This window comes from Carettochelys insculpta, chromosome 15, assembly GCF_033958435.1.
Source record: "Carettochelys insculpta isolate YL-2023 chromosome 15, ASM3395843v1, whole genome shotgun sequence".
Lineage (NCBI taxonomy): Eukaryota > Metazoa > Chordata > Testudines > Carettochelyidae > Carettochelys > Carettochelys insculpta.
In genome coordinates, this window is record NC_134151.1 from 8,395,761 (window position 1) to 8,413,959 (window position 18,199).

At 43.4% G+C, this 18,199-nt stretch overlaps 1 protein-coding gene across 2 annotated transcripts in view; it reads left to right on the top strand.

Annotated features, from left to right (window-relative positions):
• Nucleotides 1–18,199, top strand: part of SLIT3 (slit guidance ligand 3) — a 738,435-nt gene that overhangs the window by 631,605 nt on the left and 88,631 nt on the right. For both annotated transcript variants that reach the window (XM_075009368.1, XM_075009369.1), the window contains 2 exons: nt 6,366–6,529; nt 13,962–14,086. In XM_075009368.1, coding sequence (XP_074865469.1) covers nt 6,366–6,529; nt 13,962–14,086 — 289 coding nt within the window. The remainder of the gene's footprint in view (nt 1–6,365; nt 6,530–13,961; nt 14,087–18,199) is intronic.

Sequence of the window (18,199 nt, forward strand, 5' to 3'; positions counted from 1 at the left end):
CCTTCCCAGCTCCCTGCAGCTTGGGGAAACCAGGAGCTGCACCTGCAGGGCCGCAGCCCTGTTCCCAGCTCCCCACAGCGTGGGACAGCTGGCGAACCCATCCCCTTCTGCAGGGCAAGTGTCCGGGCAACCAGTGAACTCCTCCATGGGGCAGCAGCCCCATTCTGGTGCGCTGTGGCATGGGGCAGCCAGGAAGCAGCACTTGCCTGGCAGCCGCAGACAAGAAGCTGGCCCACTGCCCCTTCTCCCCAGCCCTCGGGTGTCTCATATTTGTCCTAGGGAACTGTGGCCACCTATCTGTTTTCCAAAGCTGTTCAAAACTCAGGGAAAGATTTTCACCAAAATTGGCTTTGAAAACTTAACATACTTTTAAGGTAGCTTGAGAACTGGATGAATTGCTTCAGTGCCTGTGCATGCTACAGACATCCAAAACTACCTGAGCCCATAGACTACCGGATACCACTCCCTAGTGAGACCTTCACCCAGAGAGCTTATCGAAAACATGGTAAAGGACACATTATTAAAACATGTCGGAGAGGTGTATATTCTCTACATAAAACATTCCGATTCATGTCCCTGTTGATTTGTTTCTTGTCAAGCTCACGTGAAATAGCTATAAAAATAAACTGTGCCCTCCATGGTGCACTCTACCTCCAGTTCATTTCATCTATAGTTAGTTTAATTGTCCTTCAGTGAGAAATATGCATATATGAGAGAAAAAATAAATCAGCCCTTCATTGCAAAGACCCTTAGTATTTCATAGCCATATGAGGTGATTAACTTCCAGGTATTGTTTTGCTGTGTTCACCAAAGAAATAAAAGAAGTGAATAGAAACAAGCACGCTGTGGTACAGAACAATTAGTAGAAACTAAAAAAATATACCTCATAATGCATATAGCTTATGGAACAAAATTATTCATAGCATCTATATACCAGCTTCTTCTTCAAATGGCATGAGAAAGATTAATTAGCCTGGATGTTTCAAGATTTGTTTTGTGCTTCTGCTCTCATTTCATGTGTGTTGGGGTTTGTTCCGTGTTAAATAGTAATTCTGTAGTAATTTTGAGATGAACTCTGAAATGTAGGGTTTTGTTTAGCCTTGCAGAAGTGGGCCAACTCATTGCAGATGGGGTTAAAAGGTCATCCCTGGAGTTCTTCCACTGTAAGCAACAGAGCTACAAAAGGGGCTGGGTTTGGGGTGGTTTTAGGCATTGCTGCTGTGCACATTTAGATTTGATGAATGAGCCCTGGCTAGACTGAACCAATGAACTCTACAGTTGAGTCTGTCTAGGGCACAGTTGTTTCATTAGTCACTCCTATAGAAATGTAACAACAAATGTAATGGGGTTTCCGTTCTTAATATCCTGTCTGAATGTTTTATCCAAAAGACATATGAGTTCAAAACTTTCTTTTAAAAACATATTTGCAGACTGATTCATGGGGTAAAGCTAAAATTCAAAAAAGCAATTAGCATCATTGGGGTAATAATTCTTTCCAAGTCAAAATCTGTAGATCTTTTCATGCATTTAAATACCCAGAAAAGTTTACAGTCTTTTCGTTACGTGATTGCTTATTAAAGTAAGAGAGTTACATGGCTACAACCCTACTTTGCTTTAAGAAAGAACTCCTTAGACCTATAATGTGCATGTCTTAAAAGATAATTTTTAAAGCGCCTTTTGGTCAAGTGTTCACGTTCTTGCTGGGCTTTCCAGATGCTTAAGAGAGTTGGACAAACAATTACTGTTAGCCATCAGTGTTGGGGCTGGGCACTAGCAGTTAGGCTTCATTGAAAACCCCAAGCTTTACTGAAGATTTAATTTTCTTTCTTTTCCTCCTGCTACTAATTGTGAGGTATATGGAGTCCATTGCCTGGTTTGATGTGATTGCTTCTGTTCATTGGGTCTTACCTCCAACATAGCTGAGTTTCATTTCTTTGTGCTGCAGCCTCATGGAAATGGAAAAATTGATTGTATTTATTTTATGCTGCACCCAGTGGTATTTTGGATGGGACTGGCAGCAGCTCAGGGAAGAGCCCATTGTTAAAACTCTGCTAGCAAACCAAAGGATGAGTCAGGGTGATTTCCTGCACTTGGTGGAGTTATCCCTAAATCATCCCAGCCAGCAGGCCCTCTGACGGGGGGCACAAAGAGAGCAATTGCCCTGGGGCATGGTGATTCAAAAGGGCCTGTGGTTCCTGGCTGCTGCAGTTGCAGGAGTGGTGGCTGCTGGAGTGCTGGGCCCTTTAAATCGCCACTGGGGAGCCACACTGTGTGCTCCAGGAGGCTCGGGTGACTGGCGGCAGCTGGGGGGCTGATGCACCTGAGGCAGTTCTTCAGGCTGACCGCCCTTAGCCGCACCTTGTCTGCCTGAGACCCCAGCCCTCTGGGAGCACAGAGCTGCCCTGCATCTTGCCCAGGGGCCCAGCAGGTCTGTTGGCCCTCCTGCTGGCCAGAGATGACCTTCCCTTACCCTCTGTCTAAAGAAACATGTTTTACCTTTGGTTTGGATCAGGTTATGCTAAAAATCTAGTTTAAAAAAAAGGGGGGTGGGGTCTGAGGGGAGTGTACACTAGCACAGTGGTTCTCAACTAAGGGCCTGTGCAGCCAGGCAGGTGCAGAGGTCTGAGGGTACACCAACCCATCTAGGTACTTGCCTAGTTTTATAACAGGCTACATAAAATGCAGTAGTGCTGTCAGTAGAAACGACAGCGTGACACAGTGACTTGTTTATGATGCTCTATGGAGTTGCCAACCCTGCTGCTTTCCCCTGGAGTCTCCCAGAATTGGGCTGTAATTCCTGGAGGCTCCTGAAGCCAGTTTTGGAGATCAGCTGCTAAAAATTCTACAGCGCAGCAGAGCGAAGGCAGACTCCTTGCCCTCCCTGGATCCTTGACACTCCCAGGAGCAGCTGGTACATCTCCCCATGTGGCTCCTAGGTAGGGAGACAGAAAGTCTCCATGTTCTGCCCCTGCCATGAGCAATGACTCCCTGCATCTTTCATTGCCCACCCCTCCAAGGGGCTGCAGGGGCATGTGGGCCACGTCTGTGAGCAGAGCAGAGCTGAGCCAGGACAGACAGAGAGCCTCTCTTAACCCCACTGCACCACCAGCCAGGACTTGGAGCCACCCAAGATGTGCATCACCTGGCCAGAGCCCCCTCATGTACCTCAAACCCCTCCCAGAGCCTTCTGCACCCCAAACCTACTGCTATGTATGGTATACATTGAAATAGAAGTACAATATTTATAGTTCAATTGATTTATAATTATATGGTAAAATGAGAAAGTAAGCACATTTTAGTAATAGTGTTTTGTTACACTTGTATTTTTATGTCTGGTTTTATAAGTACACAAGACAATCAGACGCCTGGAAAGGGGTCTAGTAGACTACCCTTAAAAGGCACTGGTTAACTCAGTTGCAAGGCACTGATTTAGTCTAGCATTTTTTTGGAAGACCTGAGCCACTCTACAAGTTATCTAAGCTGAGTACACTATTATTCTAGGTTGTTGGTTTGTTTTATCTTGTTTTTTCAAGGAGCAAAAAATACAAATATGTCCAGCAAAGCACAGCTTAACATAAATTTGTTTCCCTGGAAGTGCTGCTTCTTTCCGTGGTTATGAGAAAATGAGTCTGATTAAATTGGAAAACAAATTAATATATTTTCCCATCTTGTATTTGCAAGTATCTGCTAGATGGGATTTATCCAAGGTCAGGGGAAATATATTGGGTTGAACTCCTTTTTGTAAAAAAGGTACACATCTGAGACAGAAGTTAACTGACTTCCACTGAGTCACACAATAAATTAGTGACAGAGTTGGAAACAGAAACTTGGTTTCCAAACTCCAACAAGGTTTGAAATATAGTTGGCAGCAGTCCATAGATAACTTTAGCACTTTCAACTATAGAAGTCTATGAGGCATAGTGGGTTAGTTCACTAACCATCGAAGTCTGGGAACCTTTTTTAAAGTCTGACTTGGGTTACAGCCTTAAAGTAGGTTTCAGCATCGCAAGCTAGTTCCAGTTTTCTCATGTGTGCTGTTTGCAACACCCAACCACCACACACAGACTTAGTAGGAACTGTTTGCTGGCTGGAAAGAAAGCAATGTCATCATTCAAAAAACTAGGTGCAGTTCCAGAGCACCGTGAAACCCTCTCTAATGCTGGTATGCAGTCCCTCTTTTTTTAAATAAAAGCTGTAAATTTGCTGTACAATTCAAAAAAGTAAACCAAAGATGAATGTATATCTTATTTTTTAAAATGTTTAGGAGAATGGTTGTCTCTTTCACATGGAGATGATATTCCTTTTTTGAGTTATCTGAATATCTCTGCTACAAATTTTATATGATTTTATGTGAAAAATTATTTTAGCAGATTTAGATTATAGTTCATGTTCATTATTGAACAGGAAATCTGCTACTTATTTTTGATGCATTTTCATAGTAGTTTGAAAAATACAAATGTGTCCTGCTTGATATTACCCATCTCTACTGTTTTAATTGCACAGACCAAAACTTGGTTAAAAAAGAGACAGTGGTCTTTCATTAATACAGTTTACGGTTTTAAAAATATGAATAAAACCTTGGTAAGAAAGAGGAGGAGAGTGACAGAGGGGGAAGGAGGGGACTTGCATTAATACGTTTTACATCTTTAGATGGTATTTCAGGAAATAGCCCTTTCCAAGAAGAGTTCTTAAGTTTGTGCTTAAAGCCACTGAAATTTGTTGTTTTTGATCTGACAGCACATCTGGTGTTTTTGCTGTCCCAACTGGCTCAGTACATATGCATTTCCCCAAGATACCTAGATGTTCAAAATTAAAACTTGGTTTCTGCAAAAAATTGTGCATATGACTTTGAAAGTCACCTCCTGCTAACATTTGCCAGTAAAATTAAATCTCTCATGTGTTTGCATTTATCAGAAAAAAGGGCATGAGCTTGACTGAAGCAAGGAAGCATTTAAAAATTGAAAGAATCCGCAGAACTCTAACATTCATCCATCAGTAATTCTCTCACTTGCCTATCTTGAAATGTTGATATGGTTTATTTAGATCAGGGATGTCCAACAATTTTTGATGAGGGGCCACTCCAAGATTATGCTAAGTGGTCAAGGGCTGCACTTTGCTATGGAGAGGGTGCAGGATCTGGGCTGGAAGTACAGAAGGGAGCTCGAGGTAGGGAATTAGTGTACAGGAGAGAGTGTTGGGTCTGAGAGAGAGTTTGGGTGAAGGAGGAGGTTGTGACCTGAGGCAGGAGATTGGGTTGGGGGATATGGGAGGGGTATGGGTGCAGGAGATGATTCTGGCCTGGGGAAGAGGCATGGGAGGGGTGCAGGGTGTGGAATGGTGGTGTGACTGGTGCAGAAGGGTGGGGAAAGGGCTATAAGGATTGTGCTGTGGGGCAGGGGCAGTGCACAAAGTCCCCCCCACACATAAGGGGCATGGGGCACCTAGAGGCACACCCATGGTTCTAGCAGCTGGCCACTTTGCACGGTCTGAGGTTGTGGCAGGAAAGGAGCCTGCCTAGGGGGACTCAGTGGGCCGCAGGCTGGCTCCATTGGCTTGGCAGGGTGAATCTGGCCTGTGGAAGGGATTTTGCCCACCTGTGAGTTAGATGAAGGTTTCTGAGGTACAAAATTGTCTCAGAGGGGTAGCCCTGTTAGTCTGTAACTTCACACACACAAAAAGCAGTCCTGTAGTTCCCCAAAAACTAAAAAAAATATATATTATTAGGTAATAAGCTTTTGTGGGTGAGACCCATGTCATCAGATGGGTTTTTGTGATGTACAGATGTTTCTTCACAATTAACCTGCAGCTGCAAATTCTTATTCGTGAGTGTAGGGCCAATGCCTTCAATGGGACTACTATTTTTTTAAGTTGTCATAGAAATTATAACTAAGCAAGACAGCTAAACTTGGAATATTCTCATTCAGGCCATAGTTGAAACAAGCAAACAAACCACACCTGCATTTTTGTTAAGTCAAAATAACAAAATATAATGAAACAGTGTGTATAGATACTGTCCTGTGGAAATGGGCTAAATTTCTTCAATAAATGAATAAGTTATTATAGTGTAAAAAAACACAAATGGAGCACTGTGGTGAGAATGAGCATCTGAAGGGCCACTTTATGTAGAATTCTCATCTACCATTATGGCTTTTGCCCAAATATATCTCCGAAGTGCTGGTTAGAGATATCAAATGGTGAAGTTCTGTTAAATATTTTCAGGATTTTTCTTTCCAGATTATTGCAATGAAGACTTCCAGTTCTTCAGAAAATTAATTGCGGAGAGTTGTGTAAAATGTACCACTTTGGAGGCATTGGTTCTTTGTGCTTGGAAGCAAAGACAAAAATGCAATGTTTTACCTCTCCAGGGCTCTGGGTACCAACCCCTTGAACTGTGACTGCACTCTGCGCTGGCTGTCGGAATGGGTGAAGGCAGGATACAAAGAGCCAGGGATTGCCCGTTGCAGTGGACCAGAGGACATGACAGACAGACTGCTACTCACAACACCTACCCATCGCTTCCAGTGCAAAGGTAGGAGCAAGCTGTCTAATTGTCATTGTCTAACTTGTGTAAACAGCTTTATTGGTAGAATGTCCTCATCCCCCAGCTCTAACAATCATGAGACATTAAAATGAATTTGGTTTTGGTTTGGTTTCTGGCCTTGTGGTTTCTGAGCTATTGTTGCCCACTTAGGCCATGTTTTCTGTTTTTTTTCTCCACCAGAAGAAAGGCCAGAAACTTCATTGTTTACAATGAAATTTGATAGTCTCATACAATCTCTTAACCCCAGCATTTGGGGCTTTAAGAAAAAAACTAATAAATCTCACATGAGTTAGCAACACTGTCATTACATCAGATCATATAATTGTAAACTATTGTATGTCATTTTAGCACTAATTTATTTTCAGAAACCCCAAAAAATTCAGGCATGAGACAGTGTATGTTGTAAGTAATGCTGCATTTTTAACAAAAATTTATAATGCTATATTATAAAAATAAACGTGAAAGTTGTGTGAAGTAGAAACCAAGAATCTGGAATTAAGAAATTTAGTTCCTGATTATGCACAAATAAGTTTAACTACAAGCCTAAATCCTGTCAAGTCTTGATCAGTAACTGGCTATATTAGATGTATTTAATGCTCTAAAATCAAGAGAGGATGCAGGCACATGACTGACTGCAATAATGGCATATGTAAGCTATGTGAAGAGAAACTATTGTGAGATATATATAATGTGGCAATAGAAAGAAAATAAGTGGGGTTTTAGACTTTGTGAAATTGTGGACAAATGATGTTGCTAATATATAAATTGAGAATATGTTTGTGGGTTTTGCTTTTGGAGTGTGGAATGTTTGTTTGGGTTACTAGCCTATATGTGAAGACAGAAGTTTAAAGATGTGTATTTATGGGAATGCAGAAGAGGGTCTGTGGTTAGAAATGTAAGTGAAGGGGTAATTACATCATCTTGTTCTTTGTCTATGGAGTGCCATGTGCATTTGTATGTAATAATAAATTTTAGTAATAGCACTGGCTTAGCAGGACGGTTGTATAGTGGCTGGGATTGAGCTGATTGCTGACTAGAGCACAAGTGTTGACACAGGGCTAGAGTTAAGGTGATTTCCCAAACTGGAGCCGACTTCATGACCTTCCAGTTTCATTTATAATAGCCAGACCTTTCAGTGTCAGTTATTTTAAAAGCGATGATAACTTTAAAACAGCAAATCATAATCAGCGCTCACTGCTTTTTGCTGAGCTTGTAATTTCACTGCTGAGAGTTACAAATGATCCTAAATAAACATTCAACAATGTGCTAACATTAACGGAGGAAAAATCAAGAAAAACAAATGTGGCATTTGTAGATAAAGCTATGCAAAAAAGCCTCCTTTTACTTGAAACACTCATATTGTGAAACTGCTTTCCCCGATCTCCTCAAAGCATTCTCCTGAGGGCAGACACTCGATGAGTTGAGCACCAGTCTGCAGGGGCACCAGCGCTGCAGAAATTTTGGTGATGGCCAGAATGTCCAAAGCCCAACCCCCTCCCCATCCAAAGTCCCTCCTCTGCTACCTGCCTAAGGCTCTGGGAGGGAGTTTGGGTGCTGGGTGCAAGCTGTGGGCTGGGAAAGGGTGTTGGGGTTCAGGAGGGCTGAGAGGTATGGGCTTGGAGTGAATGTGGGTGTAGAAGAAGTTCTGGGTGCAGGTTCTGTGAGGGAGTTTGCGGGCTGAAGGAAGTGGGGGGTGGGGAGAGCAACAAAAGAGTAGCACGTAAAAGGCTGAGAGAGAAAAATCTGGGGGTGAGGTACTTACTAGGGCACCCTCTTCTGGCAGTGGCTCCCAGCCAGGAGGAGAGGTTGGGGGGGTCTCAGCTCACTGCTGCCTGCAGGCACCACCCCTGCAGCTTCCCACTGTGGTGTTTGGGGCAATATTCCTGGTTCCTGGGCACCACAGACCCATAGAACTCATCAACCATGCCAGCCTACGGACAAACAGAGCACTCACTCAGAACAAAACTACAAGGCTTTGCAACACACCATGTAGAGCTTTCTACATTAACATGTTTAACTCAACATTTGGACTCAAAGTCAAGTGTCCATGCCTTGTCTCTGACCAGAGCCGGCAGGACTGGACTTGCAGGCTCATCTGTGTGTTTCATGAAATTTTCCTCCTTGTCTGCAGCACTATTGGAAAGGACTACATGGGACAGAACGTTTTTGTCATATGGTTTCTAAATCCAACCCTCAAGGGCAAAGTAATAAGTTATTTAAGTGCTGGGAGCTCTTATTAGTTCTTTCATTGATTGGCTTTGATCAATGTCATAGGGATAGATGGATGGTGTTCATGCATGAAGAGAGAAAGAAGGAAAGAAAGAAAGAAAGAAAGAAAATTGGAATAGGATCTAAAGGTTTACCAGGTAGTATAATCCATGCTGGTTTTTTTTGCTCCAGAGCAGTCTCCTTTGCCTCAATAGCTACTCTCATCTACTTTTGGAAAGCAACAGAGAGAAAACCATGCTAGTCTATGTACGATCTACTTTTGGAAGACACAGCTGAAGAGTGGCACAGAAAGGAGAAAAAGATCATAGGCATTGCTACACGGGTCAGATTAATCTTGTCTGCTGAAGTTAGGCTGCACGTTGTGCTTACCTAGAGTTTAAGGCAGAAAGGAAAGAAGTGCAAATAAAGCAGAACAGAAATGCATGAAATATGAAACACAAACTTAGGAAAGGAGAAGAGTCTTGTTTGGCATGTATTCCTTTCTTTGTGGGCCCTTTTCCTGGGTACTTTTTAAGGGCCACGTTCGGTACGCTTACTCGGATTAAACAGCACCTAATTTTACTGATGGTGGAGATGGGGGAGGGGGCAAAAGGGTAGTTGCCCCCAGTCCCAACAGTTCAAAATGGGCCTGAGCTCCAGCTGCTTCTGCTACCAAAGTTGCAGGAGATGTGACCAGAGCTCTGGGCCCCTTTGAATTTCAGTGGCAGCGCTGTGAGCCGCTGTGCATAGCTGTGAGGGAGTGGGGAGCTGGCACCATGGCCCCTGGCAGCACTGTGGGATGAATGCCCTAGACCAGGCCCCTTCTGCCTTTGGCCTCACCCCTTCCAGGATACAGAGCCAGGCCCTGCTCTCATCTTGCCCTGGGGCCTGCTATGGCTGTTGGCACTGCTGGATTTCAGTGACACTACTTGCAGTGTAAGTAATTTAGTAATGGACATCAGAATCTGGCTCCTAGAGGGGAGGGCTCTTTGTGGCAGAGTTCTTGTCAATGTACATATCCATTAAGTCTGGTGCTATGTAATAATACTGATTTGGTAGGTCAGCAGAGCAGTGCAGTCAGAAGCAAACCTTTGCGTGGGTTTTTACATTAACCTCAATCACAGGACAGTTTCCTAAAATTATATACATCCACAAAGTCAATTTTCTTCCATCCTGCTTGTCACTTATGTCTTCTCTTTAGCTGTGATACATTTGCCTATGCAGATCTGCAAGGAAGGCTTTTGTCACTATTTTACTATTGAATGCTAGTACAATCAATAGCAGCAAACCATTCCTATTTCCTGCGCATTGCTTTTTTTGACTGGCAGATACCTTGTCCAAAAGGGGCCGTCAGTGAAAAGTCTGTCATTATTTCCAACACAAAGCATGTTTTCACCCCTGATTTTTGTTCGTACTTTTATGGAGTCCATGCACTTTGAAAGAAGTATTTTCTTTCAAAGGAAATAAAGTGCTTTACTGCTTAAAAGAAATGAGCCCCTTTTAACCATTTTTATATTTTAAACCTATTATATTGTTAACATTTGAAAGTAAAGTTGGTGACGACAAAGTCACAATTTTATGTGCATGTTTCAAAATTTGCCTATCTTGATTAACATCTTATCAGATCTATAATATTGATTGATTTAGAACCCAACTCCATGCTAAGGGGGAAACAGTAGAAAGTAACTACTCCAAAGGAGCGTCCTTGACAATTTGAGTGCTTTGCACTGCAGATGACCTGTTCAGGTCCAGTAAATAAATACTTATTTGTAAATTTGGGTAATTCTGTGTTTACACGGGAAACCATAAGTTCTCTTTGGTGTAGATACCTGGGCGTGTGGGATTTAGTGTTTGTGTTTGTTTCAAGTATTTTGTGTTTTTCTATTTTTATTTACATATTCTCACAGGCCTTTCTCTGTGCCTTGGGGAGTTAAAACTAGGATTTTGCGTGCTCAAAAGTAGTAGAATGAAAATAACGTACTGTGTTTCTCTGGTGTCCCAGTATCTCACTTCTTGTGCACAAAACAGTATATGTAGGAAAGATTGACACGGCCAGTTTGTTTTGTTTAGTAAATCCATACACTTCCAGTGTGCACTCATGAAGCTTTATTGCTATTGCCATTTCTCCACACTTGCCCACATCCTTGCAATAAACCCTCCATTAGCCTATCACTGGCTTTTCTCCCTCAGCAGTCATACTCCCATTCTCAGATAGGCAGTCCCGTCCCACCCCCCGACCTTGCAAACATGAACCAGTTACTGCAGTTAGGAGGTGCAAGGAGCAGACAAGCTGGACAATGTAGGCAGATGCCTGTGCAGAAAACAAGAGTCACAGAGGACTGAAATGGAAACATTGCGGTACAAAACAATTTTTATCTGGTTCTGGCTTGCAGCTCCCAAGTCCACTGCTCTGGGCTGTGTTCAGGTTAGAGCTGACCCCAAACACTCTGTCACATTCTGAGGCACAGTTCAGACCAGTGAGGGTTTCTCTCTCTCACCCTCTCTTTCCCTCTCTCACACACACACCATTACAAGAGGTGCCTCACAAGGCTTTGGTCTTGCAGCTCCGAACAAGGGACATTCACAGTCTGTGGCATGCAGGCCACAGCTTCAGTGCATGAATCCCTGCCCTGCACAGCAGCCTGTCAACAACAGTCCAGTCACTCTGTAGCTTCCCACCCACCTTTGTTACTACCTACAGGGTGGCCTCAACACTCTCCCAGTCCTGAACAATCCCAACACACGTGTTCTGCAGTGCACAGCCTCTGCTGGACAGTTCAAAAGTTAAGGGCTTCTCCCTGTAAAGAGTTAGTGTTCAAAACTTTAACTACAGTTATCAAACACTTGTTTCAACACCACACTGGATTGGTTTAGATTAAAGAATGAAACAAGTTTATTAATAAAAGAAGCTAGGATTTTAAGTGAATTTTAGTATTGGATATTAAAGTCAGAAAGGGTCATGAGAAATACATCACTTTCTGATAGCCAGAACATAACGGCTGTGTCTACACGTGCCCCAAACTTCGAAATGACCATGCAAATGGCCATTTCGAAGTTTACTAATGAAGCGCTGAAATGCATATTCAGCGCTTCATTAGCATGCGGGTGGCAGCCGCGCTTCGAAATTGATGCTCCTTGCCGCCACACGGCGCGTCCAGACGGGACTCCTTTTCGAAAGGATGCTGCCTACTTCGAAGTCCCCTTATTCCCATGAGCTCATGGGAATAAGGGGACTTCGAAGTAGGCAGGGTCCTTTTGAAAAGGAGCCCCGTCTGGACGCGCCGCGCGGCTGCAAGGAGCGTCAATTTCGAAGCGCGGCTGCCACCCGCATGCTAATGAAGCGCTGAATATGCATTTCAGCGCTTCATTAGTAAACTTCGAAATGGCCATTTGCATGGCCATTTCGAAGTTTGGGGCACGTGTAGACACAGCCAACATGACTTAGTTCAAGGTAAAATTCTCACTACAGGTTCCCAGCAACATGGCTGACCAAATTCTAAGGTTGGGATCTACTCCTAAAGTCAAAGGTTCCTGTGGCTTCTTAGGGCTTATTGTGTTGTAACTTCCTCACTCAAGGGTATGAAAAAACACCCCACACCCCGCCCGGAGCACAGCAAGTTACAGTGCTATAAAGCTCCCAGAACAGTCACCTACTCCCCTCAAGGAGGTGGCTTACCTAAAGCACTGGAAGAGCTCTCTCCGAGTTCACTTGCGGTAACCACACAGCTGGGTTAGATGACAGAGAGAGAGAGAGAGAGTGGGGTTTTTAATCCCTTTCTTTTACAGTCCAGTGGGCTAGTCTTTGGAGAGGATTCTTCTGAGAGTTACCCCTCAAAGCAAAGTTTATTCAAACACTAAGAAAGCAACAGGTACTCTGGTGATGAAGGAGGCTTCATGTTCTTTCTCCTCATCTTTGGTTGATGGAATGCAAATTGGCTTTGTCTCCTGCCATTTCCTCTCCCTGCTGTCTCAAGGACCCTGTCCACTACTTACATGTATATTAAGGTAAATCTTCATTCACAGTACTTCTGCCAGGGTGCAGCTGTGCATTTTTAAACATGAGCTATGAACGTCATACAGAGGGATTTCATAATTTTACATGTAACATTGCCACATTTTTTTCACCATGGTATTAGTGGCCAATGAGCTACTAGTTTTCAAATGAGGCATCACATGGCATATTTTATACAAAGATTATTAAAATAGTGTGGGAGTTGAGAGTGCAGGGATACTTTTTGTCATATCTTGCCCTACCAGTTTGGAATGGTTGTTTCCAACTACATAGTTTATTAGGTGGCTTAAGTATGGATTGGTGTGCTTGTGTATGGCAATATCAGCCACATCATTTCCCAGATGTAACTAGATTTACTTGTTTATTTTTTTACGGTAAGAACAGGTGAGAACGATCAATGAATAGTCTCCTAAGCATCTCAGTTAAACTTTTCTGAGGGTTTGCCTGCACTATAGGGAAGTGCGACTGGGTTAGGGTTAACCGTCTGGAGTTCAATTTTGCACTCCTGGTAGAGACACGAGAAATCAAACTATCTGGGATCAGCAGTGAACCCCTGTGCTCCATGATATTGTGAGGAGTGACAGAAGTTGCTGGAAGAAACTCTCCTGTGAACCTCCCTCTGTGTAGGTGGCTAGGTAAGTCGATTGCAAATAAATCGATTCTAGCTACGCAATTGCTGTAGCTAGAATTGCCTATCTGCAGTCAACCCACCTGCCTCGTGTAGACCAAGCCTAAGCTTCACAAATCTTTGTGCAACTCTCTTGTACCCATTTTTGGTTTTTGCTGCGGAATCTGCACTTTCTCTTTTGGTCTCAGCTACAAACCACAAGTGCCAGAATATTAGGAGTCCGAGGCTGCTCTTGCAAAATTCCCAGCATTGATGGAAGTGGAAATTTCCCAAAATCTTGATACTAAACCAATCTTACTTGCAGTCTGTTTTTACAGGCAGGGTGTTTGTCTGTTTAGGCAAGAATCCCAATATTGTTAAGATTTGTCCAAAACTTGAAGTATTTAAAATTTAAATTAATGCCTTGTGATTCAGTATTGCCATGTCGAGAGCTGTTGATGGCACATGTTATTGTTACTGCAAGGGGCAGAAAAAAACATGGTGTCAGTACTGGTAATTATCCTGTGCATGAACTAAAAATGAATTTTGCAATTCACATTTTCCACTTAAACTCTATGCTCTCATTTTGACAGGACCAGTAGATGTCAGCATTGTGTCCAAGTGTAACCCTTGCCTCTCCAGTCCATGTAAGAACAATGGGACATGCAACAATGATCCAGCTGAATTCTATCGGTGCACTTGTCCCTTTGGTTTCAAGGTATGACTGTACTTGAACTACATTGAAAGTCATATGGGATTCTCAGTTTTCTGTTGACTTTCTTAGTTTTGTAGGATAAGGGGTCAGTGGTACTGGTAAGCCATCTCAAAATCCCTTGCTCAAGTAAGTTTTGTGTCTCAGCTGCACATAGCTACAGATGTTTTATGTATATCATGTATGTATTTGTTCTTTAAACTTTTTGTATACTGCTGAGAATGTAAAAGGGCTAGTTGATTTCATGTTCATTTTCTAGCACCGAAACAGCCACAGGCCTGGGGGCGGAAGGCAGAATCTGAGATTAGGTGTTAGGTCCAAGTTACAGTTTGACTCTGCCACTAAAATCCACGTGGCCTTTGCCGAGTCATGTAGTCTGCCCTCTGCTTTCAAATTGGAAAAATGGTTTTGGTTTTTTCAGTCTTGCATCTTGTGTAGTCGTGTACATCTGGGAAAAGTGGGTGTAAGGTGCCACCACTGGCATAAGTGAGTGCAGAAGTTTCTGTCAACCGCTAATTGATAAGGTGTATGGTGCAATTAGTTGTGAGGTTTAAAACATAGAAATTAAATGATGAAAACAATCATATGTTCAGACAGGTAAGGGCCTGGGCTGTCAAATATAAATCAGGACCCCTCACAGCACCTCCTCACAGGCTCACAGCAAAAACAAAATTATTCCACAGATCACTGTTCTCAATACTGGGCCATTAAATCCCTAACGTGCTACTGATGGTCCTCACTTAGCATGGCTACTTTAGTAACCTGAGTTTATACTTCATATTTTTAACTTCAAATACAGGAATGATACATGCATACAAAACATAATAACATCCAGTCAATTTTAACTTTTTCTCACTTGAGGTATTTCACATAAAGCATATTTCAGTTATGTCACAGTCATAAGCATATTTTCAGAAAGCATATAGAATGTCCCATCACAGTAAATAATCCCATTTTTACTAGTCTCTTTGTTGCCAACTTTTGCTGAGTTTCCCTAACAGTTTTGTGTAACAAACTTTGTTGGACTTTTCCTGCTTTGGGCACCATAATGGACAGAACACAACAAACTGCCCGAGTAGTGAATATTCACAGAGAGGTAGCCATGTTAGTCTGTATCTTCACAAAACAAAAAAGCTGTTCTGCAGTCCTTTAAACATGAACAGAATAATTTATTAGGTGATAAGCTTTAGTAGGACAGACCCACTTCTTCAGATCTGCTCCAGTGGTATCTCAGTGGAGCCTCTGTAAGCTCACCTATACTTGCAGCAACATGTTGCCTGCAGTGAAAGGTAAGCTATGTCCATGTTCCTTGGGGAGTGTAGCTAACCACAGAGCTTCCAGAAATTTTCACCATTGCCTACCTCCTGCCAGAGCCTTTATGTGCTTCCAGAGTCTTTCTCTGAAGAAGAGAGAAGGTGGGCTCTATGCTGCTGAAGAAAGCGGTATAGATGTGGTTGGCACTGGCTAAGTGTGTAGAGAGCAGTGTAGGGTACACACCCTTGATTACAAACATGTAATCACTTCTACTTTACTTCCCTAAACAGTGGCTCACTCTACACTGCTATCTATTCCCAGGCTGGCTGGGTGTGTGGTATCTGTACTCCGTACATCACTGCAAGCGTAGCCCTAATCGAAGAGGAGTGATCTCTAATAAACTGTCAGCTTCTGAATGGTGGTGGTTGATGTTACTTTTCTGACTCTGGTAAATTCAGGATAGAAAAGCCAAGTGCAGATGTTTAATCAGGAAAATCCTATTGTTAGTGAGAGATATAACTTATACAGCATGCACCTCCCTGGTCTGGCATGATCAGGTACTGAAGGGTCCTGAACAAGAGGATTTGCTGGACTACAGGAGGTTCACAGCCACCAGCCCCCAAGCCTGATGCCTGCTATAAACAGTCCTTGTGCCTGGCTTCCCGCCACCTACCCACTGGGCTGCAGCTTTGTGGGGCAGCTGGACCACAGCTTATTCTGCCCAGGTGGCCCTGCACAACATTGGGCTGTGGCTCCAGCCCATGTTCCCAGCACTGCTGCAGGGCTCCAACCTCAGGCCCCCCTGGGGCAACCATGAAATCACGTTCCTGGTCCAGCCCAGCCCTGCGGGGAATTGTGACTACAGCCCTGTGCTGCCATGGGCACCTGGGGAATCCCGGTCCTGGTCTGGCCCAGGCCTGACCCCAAACCCAACCCAGCTCAGCAGAAGGGGAATCCCACTCCTGTTAAGACCTGGCCCAGCCTCACCACCACAGGGCAGCCAGAATCCCAGCCAGAGCCCTGGCTCAGTGCCACCACAGGGCAGCTGAGGAACCCCAGCCCCAACCACGCACTGCAGTGGGGCAGCCAGGAATCCTGGTCTGGCCCCATCCCTTTGCTGCCACAGGGCAGCCAGGGAACTGTGGCCTCAGCCCGCTGCCCAGAGACTGTGCTCCCAGCTGGGCTACCAAGGCTGCTGTCCCTCCTGCCCTTAGGCTCCCAGGCTCTCTGGTCCTGCCGATCCACAGATGTTGCCAGAGCAGAAAGTGATGGTTTTCAGAGGTGCAGCCTGGAGTTACTATTTCTGTGTATTATTTACTATCACCCAGTTTATCTTGGCAAAGATCATCACCAGCTTCTTATGGATGTTGAAATCAGACAGAAGCTGCAGTTTATGACAAAAATTTAGCCAACATAATTTAGGAAAAGCCATGGATGTCTTGTCATTAAGAGTCAGGGTGATCATTCTGAATGTCATGTGCAAAAAATCCAGAACAACAAACCCTGAATTATTGAAGCAAAACTAGGAGACTGCTGAGATAATGTCAGTGTAAGTAAATAACTTTGATGTGTGCCCACTGGAGAATACATAGGTTTATGCATTCATATTTTGTCTGCTTTATGCTAGAAGGACACATGTTGTGAAGTAGCTGTGTGTGTGTTGCAGGTTGGGTCTATATTACAAAATTTCATTGGTAATATAATGTTGGTTAGGGGGTGAGTTTCACATGTATTTTATGCTGGCAACAGTCCTTGTATAGATGCCGGAGTTTTGGCTGTTAAAAGCCGCAGCTATACTCAAACTTTCTCTCCTGCGCTCTAGACATCAGAGTGTCTCAATTTTGCTTAGAAACACTTTGATAAGTCTTTGAGGTGACTTATTTTAAATATCATATTGAAAGTTTAGCTTTTCTTCCCTCCCTTTCTGTCTCAAATTCTCAGGCAAATTTCATGGTGTGTGAGCTCGGTCTGGTACCATATCACTTTTGAACTTGCAAGTACTAAACCTTAATCGCAGCATAGCAAAGTGTGAACATACCCATTTAAAGGAAAGCAGACAGCTTTAAAATACTGACCCAAGACTGGTACAGGGAGAACTGAGGAGAATTTAATAAGTATAAAAGAGCCCTGCATCTTTACTGTGGCTTTCTGAGTAAAAGTAAAATTTGACAGAACCAAATGCAAACCATATGAAGGGAGCACTCTATTTCTACCAAACTGTTCTCCACCAGAGATTCATGCTAATTCAATAACAATACCTTGCTTCCTTCTCACCAGCCAGCACCAAACAGCTCTGTCCATCTGGAAGCTATTTCCTAGATCTTGATAAATTGCCCTAAATCTTCCCTCACAGCATTGTTTTTCCTTGTTTGATGTAAGTTTGGAGAAAATCCTGTGTGGAGAAGAGTATCACCAGAGGGGAAAAAACACCAGCCACCCTTATTTTCCTTACAATCTCATTCAATTGAGCCACAGTATGTACGGCGTCTCTGGGTTCCCTGAAGAGGGGTGCTAATTTATCTGGGGTTTCCGTATTTGTGGTGGCCATTTGGAAGCACAGTGTGCCACTCAGCAGAAAATTTAGTTCAGGTGACCAGTCACCAATGAACTCAGAGTATCAAGGATTTCTCACAGTTGCTGTGGATAGCATAGCAGTGGAATACCTAGGCTCATAATTTTTTTTTTCTTTTTTGCATTAGCCCATTTAGAGCTGGCCTTTTGGTGCAATTACAACAGGAATGGTACATTTGGTGTCCTTTGAAATCTCTTTTTCCCCACTAGGATGTACAGTAAGCCCTTGATTTTACGGACTAATGGGAGGAGGGGCATCCGTGAATGCTGAAAGTCCATTAAATCTGAGGTTTA